General features: G+C 49.0%; 1 protein-coding gene across 1 annotated transcript in view; it reads right to left on the reverse strand.

The window, feature by feature from the left end:
- SCD5 (stearoyl-CoA desaturase 5) overlaps positions 1-23,791 on the reverse strand; it is a 154,723-nt gene that overhangs the window by 30,444 nt on the left and 100,488 nt on the right. Inside the window, exon 2 of the mRNA XM_066574919.1 lies at positions 12,863-12,993. Coding sequence (XP_066431016.1) covers positions 12,863-12,993 — 131 coding nt within the window. The remainder of the gene's footprint in view (positions 1-12,862; positions 12,994-23,791) is intronic.

Raw genomic sequence — 23,791 nt, forward strand, 5'->3', positions numbered from 1 at the left:
TCCGGCCAACTCCGTAACCACCTCGGCCATAATACTGCACCTACACAAAAATAACTGTTCAGCGTGATATCAAACCATAAAAATATCAATGCTTTGAAAAACAATTAAAAAAACACCATGCCATAAATATCGCCATACAATAACCGCTGAAGTGTTTCGGACGATGTGTCCTTAGGCATCATGTCCACTGGGAAATTCGGGCTCGCAGCGGATCCCTCCTTTCCCGCAGACATGAGATTTTACTTACCTGTCGGGACGCTGGGGTGCTGCCTTCTGTCGTGGCCGGATCTTCTTTCTTCGGCCTGGCGGATGTGCTCATCACGCCGGCAGCTTGCCGCGCGCATGCGCCATGCACTCTTTTTTTTTTTTAACTCCTGCTCTCCCGCACTTCCGCGGCAGAGCAGAAATTCAGCTGCGGGTGTGCAGCAGATACAGACGGCTTCCATAAGCTTCAATGGGAGGCGTCCGTGCAGGAAACCGGCAGAAAATGGAGCATGCTGAGGGTGATTTCCCGCACGTGCGATCCGCCAGCAGGGAAAAATGACATCGGCAGGTATGACTTCCAATAATACATGATATCTAGAGATGAGCGAACGCGTTCGTCCGAGCTTGATATTCGTGCGAATATTAGGGTGTTCGGGATGTTCGTTATTCGTAACGAACACCATGCGGTGTTCTGGTTATTTTCACTTCCTTCCCTGAGACGTTAGCGCGCTTTTCTGGCCAATTGAAAGACAGGGAAGGCATTACAACTTCCCCCTGCAACGTTTAAGCCCTATACCACCCCCCTGCTGTGAGTGGCTGGCGAGATCAGGTGTTCGCCTAATATAAAAGTCGGCCCCTCCCGCGGCTCGCCTCAGATGCGGTGTGAGTTAGATGAGGGACAGTGCTGTTTGTACCGGAGCTGCTGTAGGGAAAGAATTGGTAGTTAGTGTAGGCTTCAAGACCCCCCAAAGGTCCTTATTAGGGCCACTGATAGCTGTGTGTTGGCTGCTGTTAGCAGTGGCATTTTTTTTTTTCTCAAAATCGGCTCTGCAGAGCGTTGCACCTGGCATTAGGGACAGAAGTGCTGCATAGGCAGGGAGAGTGTTAGGAGTGAGTGTAGCCTTCAAGAACCTCAACGGTCCTTTCTAGGGCCATATTTATCCGTGTGCAGTACTGTCCAGGCTGCTGTTAGCTGTGCTGCATTTTTTTTGGGCTTCTCAAAATCGCCTCTGCAGAGCATTCCACCCTCCATTGATACTGCAGGGAAAGAATTGTATAGGCAGGGCCACAACACAGTTATTATTCATAGAATATACGCAGTGCTGCCTTTTGGTGGAAAAACAAGTGGAAACAAATCTATTTGTCCAGCCTCTGTCCGTCCTTACGGGCGGTGGAGACGTGTGAGCTGCGTGAAAAACAGTGCTAAATCATACGCACCCAGCTACGCTTTACTGCTGGCTTCGCCATTTGCTTTCCTTAATTGGGAAAAAAAATACCTGCTCTGCCAGAGTTATAATAACTCTGCTACCCTCACGTTCTGTGACACATAAGCAGGGACACAGCACAGTTATTACACTTCTCATGTTCATTGAATATACGCAGTGCTGCCTTTTGGTGGGAAAAAACTGAAAACAAATCTATTTGTCCAGCCTCTGTCCGTCCTAACGCCTGTGGACACGTGTGAGCTGCGTGAAAAACATTGCTAAATCATACGCAGCCAGCTACGCTTTACTGCTGGCTTCGCCATTTGCTTTCCTTAATTGGGAAAAAAAATACCTGCTCTGCCAGAGTTATAATAACTCTGCTACCCTCACGTTCTGTGACACATAAGCAGGGACACAGCACAGTTATTAAACTTAGATTATTCATTCACTAGAGGCAGTGGGGCCTTTCGTTTTCCCAAAAGGGCAAAAATTATATTTGGCCTGCAGTCTTGCGCCAATTTATTTCCTGCCTGTGAAATCAAATCACTGGTAATACAGCATGCTGAGGGGTAGGGGTAGGCCTAGAGGACGTGGACGCGGCCGAGGACGCGGAGGGCCAAGTCAGGGTGTGGGCACAGGCCAAGCTCCTGATCCAGGTGTGTCGCAGCCGACTGCTGCGCGATTAGGAGAGAGGCACGTTTCTGGCGTCCCCACATTCATTGCCCAATTAATGGGTCCACGCGGGAGACGGTTATTAGAAAATGAGCAGTGTGAGCAGGTCCTGTCCTGGATGGCAGAAAGTGCTTCGAGCAACCTATCGTCAACACGCAGTTCTGCGCCGTCCACTGCTGCAAATCCGAATCCTCTGTCTGCTGCTCCTCCTTCCTCCCAGCCTCCTCACTCCACTACAATGACACCTGCTCAGGAGCGGGAACACTCCCAGGAACTGTTCTCGGGCCCCTGCTTAGATTGGGCAGCAGCGGTTCCTCTCCCACCAGAGGAGTTTATCGTCACTGATGCCCAACCATTCGAAAGTTCCCGGGGTCCGAGGGAAGAGGCTGGGGACTTCCGCCAACTGTCTCAACAACTTTCTGTGGGTGAGGAGGATGATGACGATCAGACACAGTTGTCTTGCAGTGAGGTAGTAGTAAGGGCAGTAAGTCCGAGGGAGCAGCGCACAGAGGATTCGGAGGAAGAGCAGCAGGACGATGAGGTGACTGACCCCACCTGGTGTGCAACGCTTACTCAGGAGGACAGGTCTTCAGAGGGGGAGTCAAGGGCATCAGCAGGGCAGGTTGCAAGAGGCAGTGCGGTGGCCAGGGGTAGAGGCAGGGCCAGACCGAATAATCCACCAAGTGTTTCCCAAAGCGCCCCCTCGCGCCATGCCACCCTGCAGAGGCCGAGGTGCTCTAAGGTCTGGCAGTTTTTCACAGAGACGCCTGACGACCGACGAACAGTGGTGTGCAACCTTTGTTGCGCAAAGCTCAGCCGGGGAGCCAACACCAACAGCCTCACCACCACCACCATGCGCAGACATATGATGGCCAAGCACCCCACAAGGTGGGACGAAGGCCGTTCACCGCCTCCGGTTTGCACCCCTGCCTCTCCCCCTGTGCCCCAACCTGCCACTGAGATGCAACCCCCCTCTCAGGACACAGGCACTACCGCCTCATGGCCTGCACCCACACCCTCATCTCCGCTGTCCTCGGCCCCATCCAGCAGTGTAGTTCAGCGCACTGTTCAGCCGTCGCTTGCGCAAGTGTTCGAGCGCAAGCGCAAGTACGCCGCCACGCACCCGCACGCTCAAACGTTAACCGTCCGCATAGCAAAATTCATCAGCCTTGAGATGCTGCCGTATAGGGTTGTGGAAACTGAGTCCTTCAAAAGTATCATGGAGGCGGCGGCCCCGCGCTACTCAGTTCCCAGTCGCCACTACTTTTCCCGATGTGCCGTCCCAGCCCTGCACGACCACGTCTCCCGCAACATTGTGCGCGCCCTCACCAACGCGGTTACTGCCACGGTCCACTTAACTACGGACACGTGGACAAGCACAGGCGGGCAGGGCCACTACATCTCCCTGACGGCACATTGGGTGAATTTAGTGGAGGCTGGGACAGAGTCAGAGCCTGGGACCGCTCACGTCCTACCCACCCCCAGAATTGCGGGCCCCAGCTCGGTGGTGGTATCTGCGGAGGTGTATGCTTCCTCCACTAAAGCACCCTCCTCCTCCTCCTCCTCTGTCTCGCAATCAAGATGTGTTAGCAGCAGCATGTCGCCAGCAGTCGGTGTCGCGCGGTGTGGCAGCACAGCGGTGGGCAAGCGTCAGCAGGCCGTGCTGAAACTACTCAGCTTAGGCGATAAGAGGCACACGGCCCACGAACTGCTGCAGGGTCTGACACAGCAGACTGACCGCTGGCTTGCGCCGCTGAGCCTCCAACCGGGCATGGTCGTGTGTGACAACGGGCGTAACCTGGTGGCGGCTCTGCAGCTTGGCAGCCTCACGCACGTGCCATGCCTGGCCCACGTCTTTAATTTGGTGGTTCAGCGGTTTCTGAAAAGCTACCCACGCTTGTCAGACCTGCTCGTAAAGGCGCGCCGGCTCTGCGCACATTTCCGCAAGTCCCACACGGACGCTGCCACCCTGCGCACCCTGCAACATCACTTTAAGCTGCCAGTGCACCGACTGCTGTGCGACGTGCCCACACGGTGGAACTCTACGCTCCACATGTTGGCTAGGCTCTATGAGCAGCGTAGAGCAATAGTGGAATACCAACTCCAACATGGGCGGCGCAGTGGGAGTCAGCCTCCTCAATTCCTTTCAGAAGAGTGGGCCTGGTTGGCAGACATCTGCCATGTCCTTGGTAATTTTGAGGAGTCTACCCAGGTGGTGAGCGGCGATGCTACAATCATTAGCGTCACCATTCCTCTGCTATGCATCTTGAGAAATTCCCTGCAAACCATAAAGGCAGCTGCTTTGCGCTCGGAAACGGGGGCGGGGGAAGACAGTATGCCGCTGGATAGTCAGGGCACCCTCCTGTCTATTTCTCAGCGCGTACAGGAGGAGGAGGAGGAGCCTGAGGATGAGGAGGAGGGGGAAGAGACAGCTTGGGCCGCTGCTGACGGTACACCGGCTGATTGGCTGTCATCCTTTCAGCGTGTATGGCCTGAGGAGGAGGAGGAGGAGGAGGATCCTGAAAGTGATCTTCCTAGTGAAGACAGCCATGTGTTGCGTACAGGTACCCTGGCACACATGGCTGACTTCATGTTAGGATGCCTTTCTCGTGACCCTCGCGTTGCACGCATTCTGGCCACTACGGATTACTGGGTGTACACACTGCTCGATCCACGGTATAAGGAGAACCTGCCCACTCTGATGCCCGAAGAGGAAAGGGGTTCGAGAGTGTTGCTATACCACAGGACCCTTGCGGACAAGCTGATGGTAAAATTCCCAGCCGACAGCGCTAGTGGCAGAAGGCGCAGTACCGAGGGCAAGGTAGCAGGGGATGTGCGTAGATCGAGCAGCATGTACATCCCAGGCAGTGCAACAGTCTTTAAGGGCCTGGCCAGCTTTATGGCTCCCCACCAAGACTGTGTCACCGCTCCCCAGTCACGGCTGAGTCGGCGGGAGCACTGTAAAAGGATGGTGAGGGAGTACGTAGCGGATCGCACGACCATCCTTGGTGACGCCTCTGCCCCCTACAACTACTGGGTGTCGAAGCTGGACATGTGGCCTGAACTAGCGCTGTATGCCCTGGAGGTGCTTGCTTGTCCTGCGGCTAGCGTGTTGTCGGAGAGGGTGTTTAGTGCGGCTGGGGGAATCATCACAGATAAGCGTAGCCGCTTGTCAACTGACAGTGCCGACAGGCTAACACTCATCAAGATGAACAAAGGCTGGATTTCCCCAGACTTCTGTTCTCCACCAGCGGACAGCAGCGATACGTAAGCAATACGTAGGCTGCACCCGCGGATGGAAGCTACGTTCTCTCTCACCATCCAAAACGGGGACATTTCCGCTTCATCAATCTGTGTCTAATATTCCTCCTCCTCCTCCTCCTGCTCCTCCTCCTGAAACATCACGTAATCACGCTGAACGGGCAATTTTTCTTAGGCCCACAAGGCTCACTCAAATAATTTTTCAGAACAATTTTTATAAGTTTCAATGCGCTTAAAAGCATTGGAACTTTAACTTGAACCAATTTTTCGTTACACTGGGCTGCCTCCAGGCCTAGTTACCACTTAAGCCACATTAACCAAAGCGATTAATGGGTTTCACCTGCCCTCTTGGCTGGCCATGGCCAATTTTTGGGATGTACATTAGTACTGTTGATACAGCAATTTTTGTGGGCCCTCGCCTACAGTGTAATCAAATTAATTTTTAGCCCACCTGCATTACAGCTGACGTTACCTCAGCTGTGCTGGGCAATGCAATGGGATATTTTTGTGTACCGCCGGTGGGTTCCAGGGAGCCACCCATGCTGTAGGTGCACACTGAGTTTTTAATACATCTGTACACTTCTAAAGAACCCGTCTGACTGGGGCATGCAGTGTGGGCCGAAGCCCACCTGTATTACGCACGACATTACTACCTCAGCTGTGTTGGGCAATGCAATGGGATATTTCTATGTACCGCCGGTGGCTTCCTGGCACCCACCCAGGCAGTGGGTCCACAGGGAGTTTAACCTACATGTGTCCACTTGTAAAGAACCCCAGTCTGACTGGGGCATGCAGTGTGGGCCGAAGCCCACCTGCATTAACCCTTTCCAGTCCACTGTGTGACCTGTGAAGACATTAGGGTTTAAGGCTGTACAGCTCCGTTGTTGGTAGACGTCCGTCGGGGTTCTCTTACTGTATATTGCCAGCCTCTCTGCTGTCGGAGCCTATCCTACGTGTCAGCTCATGCAGTACTGGCTTTAGCCAGCATATAGCGCCGTTGTATAACGGCAGAAAAAGAGTAAGCCCCCTTGGAAAACCATATACAAATTGGATTGGAAAGGGTTAAGCACAACATTACTACCTCAGCTGTGTTGGGCAATGCAATGGGATATTTCTGTGTACCGCCGGTGGGTTCCAGGGAGCCACCCATGTTGTGGGTCGACAGGGACTTCACAATAGGGAGTTGTACCTGCCTGTGTCTATGAATTAAAAAGCCCGGTCTGACTGGGGCATGCAGACACCTTGACAGAATGAATAGTGTGTGGCACATAGGTTCCCCATTGCTATGCCCACGTGTGCAGCTCCTGATGGCGGTGGCACAGGATTCTATTTCTCATTGCTTCTGTACAGCATTGTGGGCTATCGCTCCGCCACTTTTAAAGAGGGTCGCTGCCTAGCCGTGCCAACCTCTGCAGTGTGTGCCTGCGGTCCCTCGTCATGGCAGACGCAATTCTAAATAGACATGAGCGTGGTGTGGCATGAGGGCAGCTGAAGGCTGCCCAGGGACACTTTGGTGTGCGCTGTGGGGGGGGGAGGGGGGGCGGTTGGGCAGCATGTAACCCAGGAGAAGTGTCAGTGGAGTGTCATGCAGGCAGTGATTGTGCTTTGTTGGAGGTAGTGTGGTGCTTAGCAAAGGTATGCCATGCTAATGAGGGCTTTTCAGAAGTAAAAGTTGTTGGGAGGGGGGGGGGGCCCACTCTTGCCGGTATTGTGGCTTAATAGTGGGACCTGTGAACTTGAGATGCAGCCCAACACGTAGCCCCTCGCCTGCCCTATCCGTCACTGTGTCATTCCCATCACTTTCCTGAATTGCCCAGATTTTCACACATGAAAACCTTAGCGAGCATCGGCGAAATACAAAAATGTTCTGGTCGCCCATTGACTTCAATGGGGTTCGTTGTTCGAAACGAACCCTCGAGCATCACGGGAAGTTCGTTCTGAATAACGAACACCCGAACATTTTGGTGTTCGCTCATCTCTAATGATATCATTCCGATGGAGGAATTGCCTTCAAATGTAAAAATAATGTCAATTCAACCATCCGTAATGCGCAAATCATACAATTGTGAATTGGGCCATTCACTGAAACAGCGAAACTGCCCAGCTGGAGAACAGATTATAAATGTACCATTAATATACATCATAAGGGTGGTTTCGGATGGCCGTATGCACAACTACGCCCGCCGGACGTCCAACTCCATGCCATGGCGCAAGAGTTTAAAAAAAAAATTGTGGGAAGATTGGTCCTGCCCTATCTTTCCTGCACATAGTTAATGCTACATGTGGGAAGGATAGGGCAAGTCCAATCGTTTCTCGTCCGTAAAATTGTCGCGTAAGAATCCAATAGTGAAAATGAAACCATTGAAATCAGTGGTTTCGTTTTGTCCCGTTATGCGGCCGTGATGACATGTTTATGTGTTTAAGCCCTCTCTGTGTAGTAAACCCACACAAAGGGGGCACCGCATGCAGCCGCCCAGATGAACCAAAACTAACTGCCATGTTAACACCAACTACCATGAGCAATCATGTAATGTGCTTCATCACGCGCTAATTGACCATGTGATTGGGAGGTCGCGGTTCTGCGCTGATAGCCGAGGCGGGAATATGGAAGAGTCTGATAACCCACACCGGTATCACATTATTTTACATATGTGCTTTTCGTCATTTATGTTGTGTATTAGCTCTATAAGTGTGAGCAATGTCATTTGATGACGACTAAGGACTAAGGATGAGCGAGTATACTCGCTAAAGCACTACTCGCTCGAGTAATGTGCCTTAGCCAAGTATCTCCCCGCTCGTCCCGAAAGATTCGGGTGCCGCCGCGGGGCGGGGAGCTGCGGGGGAGAGCGGGGAGGAACGGAGGGGAGATCTCTCTCTCCCTCTCTCCCGCCCGCTCTCCCCTGCAACTCACCTGTCAGCTGCGGCGGCCCCCGAATCTTTTGGGACGAGCAGGGAGATACTCGGCTAAGGCACATTACTCGAGCGAGTAGTGCCTTAGCGAGTATACTCGCTCATCCCTACTAAGGACACATCATCGGAAACATGTCAGCGATCATCATGCGGCGGTATTCATGGCTTGGTGTTTTTAATTGTTTTTCCAACAAAGTATTGAAAGCCAGATGGGGCATTACTAGTACAGGCTCCTGTGAATATCTGCAGAACCCTCCTGAGGCGGTATATACGGACGTTGTTGGGAAGGTTGTGTTCCACTTCAGTGATTATTTTTGTCAAAAATTGTTTTAACACTCAGCGCTGTGTCGGCGGGTGCGTTGTCATGATGGAAGAAGCGATAACCTGTTTGCCCACACCGCGTTGAGTGTGAAGCAGCGTTTGCCAAAAAATGGCATGACACCATTGCCTCACTCTCCATATTCACCCGATTTCTCTCTCTTACTTTTTACGAGTGCTTTGAGCTGTGGAAAAGGAAACAATTTCCCAGTTGCACGTTGTTCGTATCAAACAGCCAAATAGGCAAAAAATTCAACAACTCGTTGAAGAAAAGAAAATTCCCAACAATGTCAGCTGGCATCCTACCGCCTCCGAAGGGGTCCGCAGATATTAACTTAGCGACAAAAGCCTGTACTAGTAACACCCCACCTACCAGAAGATGATCCTTATTTCTTCTGGGTGTCCCCTCGAATATGCAAGAACATTGTTATGTCAAATCGTAAACCGTTATTAAAAATCTGATTATGAGATTAAAGAGGACTAGAGATGAGCGAGCATACTCGCTAAGAGCCATTGCTCGATCGAATATTGCCCTTAGCAAGTACCTGCCCGCTCGGGAGCAAAGGTTCGGTTGCCGGCGGCGGGCGGGGAGCGGAGTTGCTCATGGCCGCAACTCACCTGTCACCCGCGCCGGCAGCCGAACCTTCTCTGCCGAGCGGGGAGGTACTCGCTAAGGACAATGCTCAATCAAGCAATTGTCCTTAGCGAGTATGCTCGCTGATCTCTAAAGAGGACCCGTCCTGCCCTCAGGTTAGTGGGGCGAGCGCATACTGTTGCACATTCTGCCCGCTAACTTAATTGCAGTTTTTTTTTACTTTCTACATCCCCATCACCCGATGCGAAGTTGTGTTAAGGCCCATTTAGACACAACGATTATCGCTCAAAATTCCCTCAAAAACCATCTTTTGCGTGACAATCGTTGCGTGTAAATGTTCCCATCTTTCACTTTTCTGCCGAACACTGAATTTCAGTTCGGCATGAAATCCATCATTTGGCAGAACAGCTGATAAGACGGACCCTTCGCTGTGTTCTGCCCGGGGAGCTCTGTCTTAGTTGTAAGCCCCATGGCAGAACAAAGGGAATTTATTCAGAGAACAGCAGGTGGTCTGTTCTCTGAATACAGGTCCTGGTGGCTCACACGCTACTAATTGCTACTAATAGGCATTAGTACCAAGTAGTAGTTTATGCAAAATGGTCACTCAAAAGCCATCTTTGTGTATAAATGCACCTTTACATTCACCTCCTGCACTTTGAATCTGTCAAGTGAGTGGTGTCCTCCATTCAATGTAAATCTGACATCATCCATTGACCGTGAGCAGTGGAGATCTCACATTTAACACTTAACAGATTCAAAGTATAATCTAACAGGACTTAATATGGGGGGAGAAAAATTGGAATACAAAGTATAGAGCTGTAGCTGCAATGCTATGCAGATGACCCCGCTGACCTGAGGACACGACCTCTTTAAGTAAAGTTAATAAGACAGCATATAGTAGACACATATTGGGTATCAATATAACCGTAGCAACATGTTCTATAAATCAAAAACATTAATTTGGTGAATTAGGTGATTATTCAGTTGTGTAAAAGTACAGTAAAAACTTTTTTTTTCCTTTCCACAAAATTAATCACTAAAATATAGGGACACAAAAATGATAGCAAACGTCAATACCTCATGCGCACGTGTAGACCCTGGAAATTAGGAAATTAATATCGGTCTAGGATGATTTAGTGATCCTGCATTAAGCAGGGGGTTGGGCCCGATGACCCTGGAGGTCCCTTGCAACTTTACCATTCTAGGATTATATACGGGGCATGATGAATTCTCCTTCAATGGAAGTGTTCAAATAGAGGCTGGACAGACAACTGTCTGGGATGATTTAGTGATCCTACACTGAGCAGGGGGTTGGACCCGATGACCCTGGAGGTCCCTTCCAACTCCACCATTCTATGATAAACTGCTGGAATGTCCAGACTCAAAAGAAAAAAAATGATTACTAGGTTCCTCTTGGAAGTCACGCACCACATGCAGCTCTATGGAGAGCTTTGCAACAACTACAGGGAGATACAAATGCAACCTCAAAGGAAAACGTCATGATGCTCACACAGCTGTCTCGGACTTTCCTTCCATAGGGATTAATTCAGGTTACTTTGTGATTTACTGTAAATTGCTGTCAATGCCGTGCTGCCGTGAAGCCCACACCTGAGCAGGAAATCCACTTTTCTACTAAATAGGTTTCACCTCCAAAGTGCTCAAAGTTTGTCACTTAATCCATTTCGAAATTCAGTTCCCAAAAGGAAATCTAAGGAACCATTTAAGATTGCTGCTGTGTTCTTGCAGGAATTACTCTTTACATAGAGATCAATACAGTATATGCAGTTGGCCCTGAGTAAGCAAACCGGGACGTTTTCTCAGGTGAAGCCCTCAAAACCACCTTTGGGGACTCACATTTTGACATATAGTTACAATATCTTAAAAATAGATTGAAACATACAATCAGGCTAAGGGCTCTCTCACACAAGAGTTTCTTACCGCTTATAAGGGTGACCGCACACAAGCGAACTTGCACACTTAGGCTGCTTTGACATGAGCGCATAACAGCCGGCCGTGAAAATGGCCGGCTGATATATGCTGCGATCTGATGCCTTGGATTCCAATGCATCAGATCATGTGGCCATATTCCTGAGACGTAAAAGCGCCCGGCTGACCAATATAGCGCTGGATGTTTTTACGCTGGGCCAAAAAGATAGTCCTGAAACTATCTTTTGGGCCGGAATACGTCTGCCGCTGCATGGGCTTGATCTCTGCAATGGGACAGGGCGGAGGTAAGTGCTGGCCCGCCACCTCCCATTGCTGGCTCTGGACAAGAGGGCGTGGGCGGAGCTAAAGTCCTGCCCTCTACCCGTCCCTTGTCCATAGCCATCAATTGGAGGAGGCAGGACGGACCGCTGCTTAGCTCCGACCCGCCCCTCCCATTGCAAAAAACGAGCGTGGAGGAGAGGACAGGTGAGCCTGTGATGGGGAGGGAGGGGAAATTTGGGACGGCATGGGGAGCTCGGCGCATATGTGCCGGGACCCATGCCGTGTGAACAGGTGCACGAACGTTAGATTTATGCACCCGTTCACAAGCTTCTATGCCCCAGATGGAAGCGTTCATTGGCAGGCCATGAAAACATCGGCCAATATGCGTTCAGGTGAAAGAAGCCTTATTTGCACAGGCAAAATCTGCACATGGAATACAAAGCAAATAGAACTCTTTGTTTTTAATTGGTTCCTTTACACGTTTTTTTTTTCACGTGTGTAAAAAACATGACATGCTCTATTTTGGTGTGCAATTGTAAACCAAATATCCCCTTTTGCATGAAATCAAGCAGTGAACTGCGCATTTTCACACGGAAAATCAATAACACCTGGGATTAAGTAGGCTGGCCCGCCTACTCAAACATGGCGCTGCCAGGACCACGCTAATGAATGCGGTCCCGGCAGCACGAAAAAGTCCAGTAAAAAGCACGATAGCATGTGATCACTCTTCCTGCACACCGCATACAGTATATGTCACATGATCACGAGCGTATATGTGTTTACGCCTGTGTGCTGCCGTCCCTTACACGCACAAGTTTTACATCTGTAATACGCGGTAAAAAAACTTTTCCAAACTTTTAATTGTGCCTGTCACACACAGGGCACGAAATGCAGAGGCATGCACTATCTTGGCGTATACACCTCGATTGTTGAAGCACAGCAAGTCCACAATGCATTGTGCATTGCTGCATGCCCCAGCGTGGGATCTGCGCCCGCGGCGCGCAGGAAAAACGCTTGGATGAGAGAGCCTTGATATTTACAGCAAAATGCCATGAAACATTAATAACAGTTCTTTTCAGAAGTCTGTCTAATTTATGATGCAACGTTATTACCCATATGTCAAACAACATAACGTATACGGAAATATATAATCCCGCGGACGTACGGGGAGCTGATTTGGACTCCTGGTTGACAATCTTTAGCTGAAATTTAGCTTAGTCAGCAAATCCGCTGCCTGACTCCGTTAATTGTTGTTCCGTCCTCAATCAAATCCTGACATTCTGTGCTAATAATGTTCTCCTTAGGGCCGCATTAGTTTGGCTGTGCAGAAACATTACCATGTAGAGAATGGCAAATAGACGGCAAGCATGGGAATCACCGTCGGCAAAGAAAGTGGGATGACTGAAAGAAATGAAATCCTCCATATAGAGAATCATGAATAATCATGAGATGAACATCATACAATAATCTTATATTATCGCTAATTTACCTGGAAGGCCATAGAATTTGCAATTGCTAAAAATATCCGTAGGGTGAGGGTTGCTTTGTACGATCTGTGGCTCCATAGGCGATGCGCCCCTGCTGTTACACCCAGCGCTGTCACCAGGAAGCACAAGTATGCTGCAAGATGGAAGCAATCACAGAAAAGTACATTACATGGTATTCAGAGCTAGAATAGTGCATCCAGAGGCGTAACGGGGAGCTTTGGCCCCAATGGTAAATCTATAACAGAGCCCCAACTATAATACTTTGTTCATACCGTGTTTCCCGGAAAATAAGACAGTGTCTTATATTAATTTTTGTTCAAAAAGGTTTAACTTTTTTACATGCATAGCTGCCTGGACACTATTTAAATTGACTTTTTTTAAATTAACTGTTAGCAGGGCTTAATTTTGGAGTAGGGCTTATATTTCAAGCATCCTCAAAAAGCCTGAGAAATCATTTTGCATCCTCAAAAATTCTGGAAAATCATGCTATGTCTTATTTTCAGGGTATGTCTTATTTTCAAGGAAACAGGGTAGTACTAGGCTCCCTCTTTGGGGAAGAAAGGCCTAATGGGCTTCCAAAGGCTCATGGGCCCGGGTGCAACCGCATCACCTGCATTCCCTATAGTTACACCCCTGAATCAATCATTGATTTATTCTCCTGATACAGTATCAAAAGGGATGTTTCAAACTGTTTTTTGTGGTATTTTTATGCTGTATTTTGCCTTCTTCTGGATCAACATTGGGGGTGATAGGCTGAACTGAATGGACATACCGTGTTTCCCCGAAAATAAGACAGTGTCTTATATTAATTTTTGTTCAAAAAGGTTTAACTTTTTTACATGTATAGCTGCCTGGACACTATTTAAATTGACTTTTTTAATTGACTGTTAGCAGGGCTTAATTTTGGAGTAGGGCTTATATTTCAAGCATCCTCAAAAAGCCTGAAAAATTATTTTTCATCCTCAAAAATTCTGGAAAATCATGCTATGTCTTATTTTCTGGGTATGTCTTATTTTCAGGGAAACAGGGTATGTCTGTTTTCGTCCGAACATACTATGTTACTATGTTCTGAGCCAAAACCAGAAGCGGATACAAAGCATATGACAAATATAAAGGGAGGACTTGTACTTCTGTCTGTTGGATCTCCTTTCTGACTTTGGCTTTAAAAAACTGCATTAAAAACCTGTGTGAAACAACCTTCATAGACTGAATGATTTGTAACAACAACATAGCAACTATGTTTCAAAGGGAGGGAGGGGGTACTGCAAAGTGCATCATGCTTAGTACATTTTTGAAGTTCCACATACCAGTAGGTATATACAGTACAGTATGTATACAGTTGAACTATTTGAAAAGTGACACAATATTCATAATTTAGCCTTTATACACCATAATGGATTTGAAACTAAGCCATCAGTATGTGGTTGAAGTTTAGAGTTTCAGCTTTAATGGAAGTGATTTGAAAAAAATAATGCATTAACCATTTAGGAATTGAAGCCTTCTTTACATAGTTCCTCCATTTTCACAAACTCAAAAATAATTGGACAACTGACTGATAAGCAGTTCCGTCGTCCACTGTGGTGTATTACCCCATTATTACATGACTAATTAAAAAGATAAATAGTCAAGAATTGCTTACAAGTAGAGATGAGCGAGCATACTCGCTAAGGGCAATTACTCGATCAAGCATTGTCCTTAGCGAGTACCTGCTCACTCAGAAGAAAAGATTCGGCTGCCGGCAGCGGGCGGGGAGCGGCGGGGAGAGTGGGGAGGAACGGAGGGGAGATCTCTCTCTCCCCCGCTCCCCCTGCTCACTGCCATAACTCACCTCTCACCTGCAACGGCAGCTGAACCTTTTCTTCTGAGCGGGCAGGTACTCGCTAAGGACAATGCTCGATCGAGTAATTGTCCTTAGCGAGTATGCTCGCTCATCTCTAGTTACAAGTATTGAATTTGCATTTGGTAGCTGCTCATGGAAACGCTCAATATGTGAACTGAAGAGGTGTGAATGCAAGTGAAGCGACCATCAGTAGTGATGGCAAAAACATTATTAACGGTCAAATCCACAATTTGGTACATACTTTAAAGGAAAAATGAAAGCACTGGTGAGATCTGCTGTACCAAAAAGCTTGGAAGAGCACTGAAGACAACTAAAGTGGATAATCACAGTGTCAAGAACGCTCTCAAGGACGTATGCATAATATCCTGAAAGTCTGCAATCAAGAGGCATCTTCATGAATGTAAATACAAATAATTTATCTCAAGATAGTAACACTTAAAGGGGTGGTCTCGCGAAACCAAGTGGGGTTATACACTTCCGTATGGCCATATTAATGCACTTTGTAATATACATCGTGCATTAAATATGAGCCATACAGAAGTTATTCACTTACCTGCTCCGTTGCTAGCGTCCTCGTCTCCATGGTTCCGTCTAAATTCGCTGGCAGCTTGCTTTTTTAGACGCGCTTGCGCAGTCCGGTCTTCTCCATTCAGCACAAGCCGCTTCAGTGTGCTCCCCGCTACAGCTCTTCTGCGCATGCGCAGACGAGCTGTCACTGCTCGGGAGCGCGCTCCTGCGGCCATTCTGTACCTTCCTCTGTTAGAGGAAGGTGCAGAAACTGGAGCTGCCCAGCGGAGAAGCCCAGCCCAGCCCAGCAGCCCCGAGAAGCCTCCCAGGTAAGTGATTTGTCGGGGGGGGGGCTGCCGCTGCGCCGGGCTGCGCCGGGGGGGGGGGCTGTCGCTGCGCCGGGGGGGGGGGCTGCCGCTGCGCCGGGGGGGGCTGCCGCTGCGCCGGGCTGCCGCTGCGCCGGGGGGGCTGCCGCTGTGATGGGGGAACTAGCGCTAGGCCGGGGGGGCTGTCGCTGCGATGGGGGGGCTGTCGCTAGGCCGGGGGGGGCTGTCGCTGCGATGGGGGGGCTGTCGCTAGGCCGGGGGGGCTGTCGCTGCGATGGGGGGGCTGTCGCTAGGCCGGGGGGGCTGTCGCTGCGATGGGGGGGCTGTCGCTAGGCCGGGGGGGGGCTGTCGCTGCGATGGGGGGGCTGTCGCTAGGCCGGGGGGGGCTGTCGCTGCGATGGGGGGGCTGCCGCTAGGCCGGGGGGGCTGTCGCTGCGATGGGGGGGCTGTCGCTAGGCCGGGGGGGGCTGTCGCTGCGATGGGGGGGCTGTCGCTAGGCCGGGGGGGGGCTGCCGCTAGGCCGGGGGGCTGTCGCTGCGATGGGGGGGCTGTCGCTAGGCCGGGGGGGCTGTCGCTGCGATGGGGGGGCTGTCGCTAGGCCGGGGGGGGGCTGCCGCTAGGCCGGGGGGGCTGTCGCTGCGATGGGGGGGCTGTCGCTAGGCCGGGGGGGGGCTGTCGCTGCGATGGGGGGCTGTCGCTAGGTCGGGGGGGGCTGCCGCTAGGCCGGGGGGGCTGTCGCTGCGATGGGGGGGCTGTCGCTAGGCCGGGGGGGCTGTCGCTGCGATGGGGGGGCTGTCGCTAGGCCGGGGGGGCTGTCGCTGCGATGGGGGGGCTGTCGCTAGGCCGGGGGGGGGCTGCCGCTAGGCCGGGGGGGCTGTCGCTGCGATGGGGGGGCTGTCGCTAGGCCGGGGGGGGGCTGTCGCTGCGATGGGGGGGCTGTCGCTGCGATGGGGGGGCTGCCGCTAGGCCGGGGGAACTAGCGCTGGGCTCCGGAACCTAGCGCTGGGCTCCGGGGCCTTCACCTGGGCTGAGGGTCTAGCGCTGGGGAGCCGGGGGCTAGCGCCGGTTACCTGCTGCCTGGCGGTGGGCGTCTGGTCGGCGGCTGCGGGGCGTCTGGTCGGCGGCTGCGATGCGTCCGGTTGCCATGGAGACACAGCTGGCGGCGTCTCGGGAGCGCGCACGTCGGGCTGCAGCGAGCGACGGGGAAAGAGCCGGCGGCCATCTTGAGGAAACTTTTATAAGTTGCTGAAACGCTGGAACGGTAAGTACGAACCAGCTAGAAATGTCATTTACAGGGGGGCTTAGTAATGTGTACTTAATGGGGGGGACTGGGCAAAAAAAAAATTTAACTGCTTCCTCGAGACATCTCCTTTAAGAATAAAACAGCCAGATAAAACAAGAAGCTGCCCAGTTCTGGAACAAGATTCTTTGGACAGATGAAGCTCATATAAACAGAATGATGGGAAGAGAGCAGTATGGAGAAGGAAACAAAGAGCTTTGTCACACTTGATGATGGCACATACACAATGGGAGGAATTGGGCTAAGCAGCAGCACATGTGAAAAAGACTTGAGTATACTAATAGATCATAGACTGAACATGAGTCAACAATGTGATGCAGCAGCAAAAAAGGCAAACACAATTCTGGGATGTATTAACAGAAGCACAGAGTCTAGATCACGTGAGGTCATTATCCCCCTCTACTCTTCCTTAGTCAGACCTCATCTGGAATACTGTGTCCAGTTCTGGGCACCCCACTTTAAAAAAGACATAAACAAACTGGAGCAAGTTCTAAGAAGAGTTACCAAGATGGTGAGCGGCCTACAAATCATGTCCTATGAGGAACGGTTAAAGGATCTGGGAATGTTTAGCAGAAGAGAAGGCTGAGAGGAGACTTAATAGCTGTCTACAAATATCTGAAGGGCTGTCACAGTCCAGAGGGATCAGCCCTATTCTCATTTGCATAAGGAAAGACTAGAAGCAATTGGATAAACCTGAAAGGGAGGAGACACAAATTAGATATTAGAAAAAACTTTCTGACAGCGAGGGTGATCAATGAGTGGAATAGGTTACCATGGGAGGTGGTGAGTTCTACTGCAATGGATGTCTTCAAACAAAGCCTGGATAAATATCTGTCTGGGATGATTTAGTGAATCCTGCACTGAGCAGGGGGTTGGACCCGATGATCCTGGAGGTCCCTTCCAACTCTACCATTCTATGATTCTATGGCCTTATATACATCCCTCGCACCTTGTAGGTTCCCAGAAGAGCATTCATGGCCTTAAAAGTCTTCTAACTCCTAGTTGTTCTCCCTAAGAAGAAACTATACCCTTCCTGGCCCACATCTATAGGCCTCCTATCCAGCCAAGCCAGCAACCTACTGCACATTGACAAGGGGCAAAAGCCCTAAAACAGTCTGTCTGTATGTGATTAACTTTTCCTTCTGGAGAAAATTGTGGCTTTGACTTATATTCCCAGTTATAAGGCCTGTGAAAATTTCTGACATCGACTTGTAGGGATGCTGCCTTCCAACAGGTGGTGCTGTAGAGGTATTGTTCATCTTTTCATTTGCATATTTCCCAGAGGAGCATGCATGGCCTTATAAGTCACCTCGCATTTACTAGGTACTCTCCCTAAGGAGAAACTATACTATACCCTTCTAGACTACCTGAAGGTTCTGTAGTAACTAACTGCAGAGTATTTGACTCCAGATCTTAAAAGTATTTCTCATATTTATAATGAGTTTGTCCAGTGTCTTCTGAGTCTGTGAAAAAGTAGGAAGTATATAAAAATAGCTGCAATTCGTAAACAGTTAATACAATATATATGTTAAAGAGAATCTGACACTGACACCGGTCCTGAACTACTACAATGTGAGTAGTTGAAGGATACATCATCCAGCAATGTAATTCTTATCTGGACTCACTTTCACTCCTCAGCAGTAAACTGGCCAACAGCTGGTGCTCAGCATTATAATGTATCCCCAGGACTCCTAAGCCCTGACAACATGACTAACAGTACAGCGCACTCCTACAGATATTTCATCTTGGCTCAACACATCCTGGGATGTGCGGTGCAAGACGACCAACTTTGAAAAATAACATTATTTCATGATACTCTGTCAAAAAATGTCTATACTATACGAGTCTGTGTGTGGCCAACCAGTGGTCATGATGTGGTATTGAATGTATGTTGTGAGAATTTGGATTCTTTTACCCCTTCCTGCTCCAGGGCACAGGTTTACATCCTGGCAGCGGGGTACTTCCTGCGACATTGCGTAAACTTACGTCCTGGTGATAGTGCGAGATCATAAGAGATCCGGTAGCAGGAGCCGTCTGTCACGGATAGCCGACCTCGCGCTGCAACAGCGGGGGTGCATCAGAGATGCGACCCCCCGCTGTTAACCCCTTCCCTGCCAAGATCTATGTAGATTGCGGCATGGGAAGGATTCACAGAGGGAGCAGGCTCCCTCTGGGACGTTATCGGGCTCTCGCGATATAATCGCAGAAAGCCCGGCTGGTTGCCATGATACAGGACGCCACCTACAGGCGTACTGTACTACCATTGCCTATGATCGCTGTAATAAGCGATAAGGCATTGCAGGAGAGAAGTTCTGCAACGCCTTATCATAGCGATCATCAGTGGTTTGATGTAAGTCCCCCAGAGGGACACAAATGGTGTTAAAAAAAAGATAATAAAAATGTACAAAGAAGAGAAATGAAAAAAAAAAAGTTTAAAAAAACCTTTTTTTGTGCTTTCTCATATTAGCATAAAATTTTTTTTTAAAACCCACATATTTGGTATCGTCGTGTCCGTAACAATGCCTACAATAAGTTGCACATGCTTTTTATCCTGCATGACAAAAAAGCGTGAAAAAAAAAACGCTAAAAAAACTAAGGCAAAATGGTAATCCCAAAAAATGCACTAAAAGTGAGCAAAAAAGCCGTATGTACCCCAAAATGCTACCAATAAAAAATACAGCTTCTCTCGAAAAAATAAGCCCTCACAGAGCTCCGTCCACAGAAAAATAAAAAAGTTATAGGACTCAGTTATAGGAATTCAGCGATTTAGAAAAAAAAAAGATTTTCAAAAAAGCGTTTTTATTGCAGAAAAGTGGAAAAACCTAAAAAAATATATAAGTGGTTTCGTTGTAACCGTACCAACCCACAGAAAAAATGTATTGTGTCATTTATGCTGCATGATTAACGCTTAAAAAAAAAAATCTAAGGCAGAATTGATGCGTTTTCTCTCCCTGTTATCATAAAAAAATTATAAAAGTTTAACAACATAGTCTATGTATCCAAAAATGGCGCCAATGAAAACTACAGTTCGCTACGCAAAAAACAAGCCCTTATACGGCCGCGTCGACGAAAAAATAAAAAAGTTATGGCTTTTGGAGTTATGGAGATGAAAATCTGGCAAAAATCGTTGCGTCTTTAAGCCCAAAATAGGCCGTGTCCTTAAGGGGTTAACCCTTTCCAATCCAATTTCTATCCTGGTTTTCCTAGGGGGCTTACTCTTTTACTGCCGTTATACAACAGCGCTATATGCTGGCTAAAGCCAGTACTGCATGAGGTGACACGTTAGATGGGGTCCGACAGCAGAGAGGCTGGCAATATACAGTAAGAGAACCCCGACGGACGTCTTCCAACATTGGAGCTGTACAGCTTTAAATCGTAATGTCTTCAGAGGTCAGACAGTGGATTGGAAAGGGTTAAAGGGAATCAACATGTTCATACAGCCCTCACAGTCCATCCAGGAACGAGTCCCAGGGCAGCGCAGGCGCAAGTGGAGCACATGACACCTCAAGCAGGAAGAGTTGGAGGCATCACTCAGAGGGAAAGGGAACTTTTTTTAAGACAAAGGGCTGGAAGAAAACCGGACCGTTCTTGTGGCGGTCGGGGGGCAATTTGGTTAGGCAGGGTAATGTATCAGGTTCATAGGGGCAAATTCTGCTGACTGACTTCCTTTAAAGACAGGATTGCCATACCTACCCGACCTAGTATCCTAGCTGCAGAGTCACATTTCATGTTGCTTTCACAAATTCATCCATTTTCTTCCTTTCTATCTGGAGATGATTCCCCAGCCATTCATCCGACCCCCGCTAAGTGTCTGTTCAGCAGAAATGTTGGAGACCTTCATGAATACCAACATGATTTATTCAGTTTTCCTCCAGCACAAACCTTCGCTGTTGCCTTCAGCTGGAGGCCACTCAATGGGAAAATAAAAGTTTGTTGCAGCAACATTTCATAAATTTCTCTTTGCCGTCGAGTACTTTATGCAGCAACGGTAAACAAATACTGGATGTCTTATGTGGGGTCTAAAAGAATTAATTTCCTTAAACGTAATGAATCTTTTATGATTTTGAAGCAGAACACTGAGACGATCATTTGGCAAAGTGTGTTCATCTCTTAAAATCAGTGACATAGCAATAGGAAAGTCTTGGCAACTAGATTCTTGTTCTGGGATTGTACGTAAAACATGGAGGTTTCAATGTAAGGAATTTAAAGGGGCTGTCGAGGGTTACAAAAACATGGCTGCTCTCTTCCAAAAACAGCACCACCCTTGTCTGTAGGGTTGTGTCTGATATTGCAGCTCAGCTCCATTGAAGTGAATGGGGACTGGGCTGCAATACTAGACACAACTGATGGACAAGGGCGACACTTCCAGAATGATCTTAGGGTGGCTTTACATGGGACAACTGTTGGGCAAATAAGCATCCAACAGTCGTCTCAAGACTTATCACTTCAGTGCTTTCTCTCAAGAGCGATACTCGTTCAATGAATGGAGATGAAGTGCACTAGAAATCTCTTCCGGCCACCCGCCTCCATTCATTGTGAACAGGCAGTCGTTCAAAGATGAAGGGCAGCCTGTTTACAGCAAGCGAGAAGTCGCTCGTTAGTTGCCTTGTTTGAGTGAGCTGAAACTAAGCAGCTACTAGGTAATCTCTCAGTAACCTGTTGGGTACCGTGTTTTCAAGGGACAGCTTTCATAGAAAATGGCCTGTAGTTTTCCAGTGTAGAGCCACCCTTAGTTACTGGGTTTGAGATGAACAGGAATACAAGAGGTCATATACAGTAGTCACCATGTCATTCTATAGAATTTTGATCCATGACTGGGATATTTAAAGTAACTCCTGACTACTTACAAAGTTGCCTCATTAGAGGCAATCCTTTTCAGATAGAACCAGTGGTGTAGCTATAGGGGTCGTAGGGGTCACAGTTGTGTCCGGGCCCCTAAGCTAGTGGGTCTCACCGGCCTCCCTCACCATACTAAGGCTGATTCTAACCTCCTTTCTGACATCCGTGCAGCATGTAAGTATCCTAAATATTCCTCCCTGTCTCTTATGTTCTCCACTGGCTCCTCTGATACCCTGAAGGGGACAGTGCATGCACTGCTCTGGTGCTGTGTGAAGTATTTGTTACTGCTGTAGGCATAGTGAAGGGTCTGGGTGGGATGATGCTGTTGAGGAGATAGAAGGAAGCCAGGAAAAGTGTGGGGTCCTAAAGAGCACAGCATGTACCAACACACTCGGCGTCTACACGAAACACAGGGAAAACCGCAACGACCCCCTTACCTGGCCTGGAGTCTGTAGGCTCACACTCTGAGATCAACTACCACAGAAAGGGAGACTTACAAGTACAGATTCCTACGTAAAGAGAATAGTGGGTGGAAAGTATGAGGAAACAGCTCTTGGGTTGTATGTTCTTAAAGGAGTTGTCTTAAGTTCTATGCTCTTAAAGGGGTTATGTTATTACAAAAAAGAATTAACAGCGGGGTATGGGATAAAACAGAAAAAGAAAGCACACTTACCTGTCTTCGGACCCTTGGTACACCTGGTGTAAATGGTGACCTTGCGGCCAATAAGAGGCAGCAGCAACACCATCCTGAACTCCTGGCATCATGGTGCAAGCATGTGAGTGCCGATTTTGGAGCATTTTACAATAAGGTCTAGGCTCAATGGCAGTGGTAAATGTTCCAAATTATGTGTATATAACATAGTATATAAGTCTGAAAAAAGACACGCATCCTTTCAATTCAGCCTGTTATACTGCAATATTGACCTGGATGAAGGCAAAAAAAAACCAAGAGGTAGGGGCCAATTTTCCTAATTTTAAGGTAAAAAATCCTACCTGACTCCAACCTAGCACTCAGAATAACTCCCTAGATCAATGATCTTTCTAAACTAACAAGACAGAAAGAGAAAAACTCCTCAGCGCTCACACCAATGTAATGCATATAGCTATAGATTAGAGATGAGCGAACACCAAAATGTTCGGGTGTTCGTTATTCGGAACGAACTTCCCGCGATGTTCGAGGGTTCGTTTCGAACAACGAACCCCATTGAAGTCAATGGGCGACCAGAGCATTTTTGTATTTCGCCGATGCTCGCTAAGGTTTTCATGTGTGAAAATCTGGGCAATTCAAGAAAGTGATGGGAATGACACAGAAACGGATAGGGCAGGCGAGGGGCTACATGTTGGGCTGCATCTCAAGTTCACAGGTCCCACTATTAAGCCACAATACCGGCAAGAGTGGGCCCCCCCCCCTCCCAACAACTTTTACTTCTGAAAAGCCCTCATTAGCATGGCATACCTTTGCTAAGCACCACACTACCTCCAACAAAGCACAATCACTGCCTGCATGACACTCCACTGCCACTTCTCCTGGGTTACATGCTGCCCAACCCCCCCCCCCCCCCGCACGACCCAGTGTCCACAGCGCACACCAAACTGTCCCTGCCCAGCCTTCAGCTGCCCTAATGCCACACCACGCTCATGTCTATTTAGAATTGCGTCTGCCATGACGAGGGACCGCAGGCACACACTGCAGAGGTTGGCACGGCTAGGCAGCGACCCTCTTTAAAAGTGGCGGAGCGATAGCCCACAATGCTGTACAGAAGCAATGAGAAATAGAATCCTGTGCCACCGCCATCAGGAGCTGCACACGTGGGCATAGCAATGGGGAACCTATGTGCCACACACTATTCATTCTGTCAAGGTGTCTGCATGCCCCAGTCAGACCGGGCTTTTTAATTCATAGACACAGGCAGGTACAACTCCCTATTGTGAAGTCCCTGTCGACCCACAGCATGGGTGGCTCCCTGGAACCCACCGGCAGTACATAAAAATATCCCATTGCATTGCCCAACACAGCTGAGGTAGTAATGTCGTGCTTAATGCAGGTGGGCTTCGGCCCACACTGCATGCCCCAGTCTGACTGGGGTTCTTTATAAGTGTACAGATGTAGTAAAAACTC

This window comes from Eleutherodactylus coqui, chromosome 7, assembly GCF_035609145.1.
Source record: "Eleutherodactylus coqui strain aEleCoq1 chromosome 7, aEleCoq1.hap1, whole genome shotgun sequence".
Classification (NCBI taxonomy): Eukaryota; Metazoa; Chordata; class Amphibia; order Anura; family Eleutherodactylidae; genus Eleutherodactylus; species Eleutherodactylus coqui.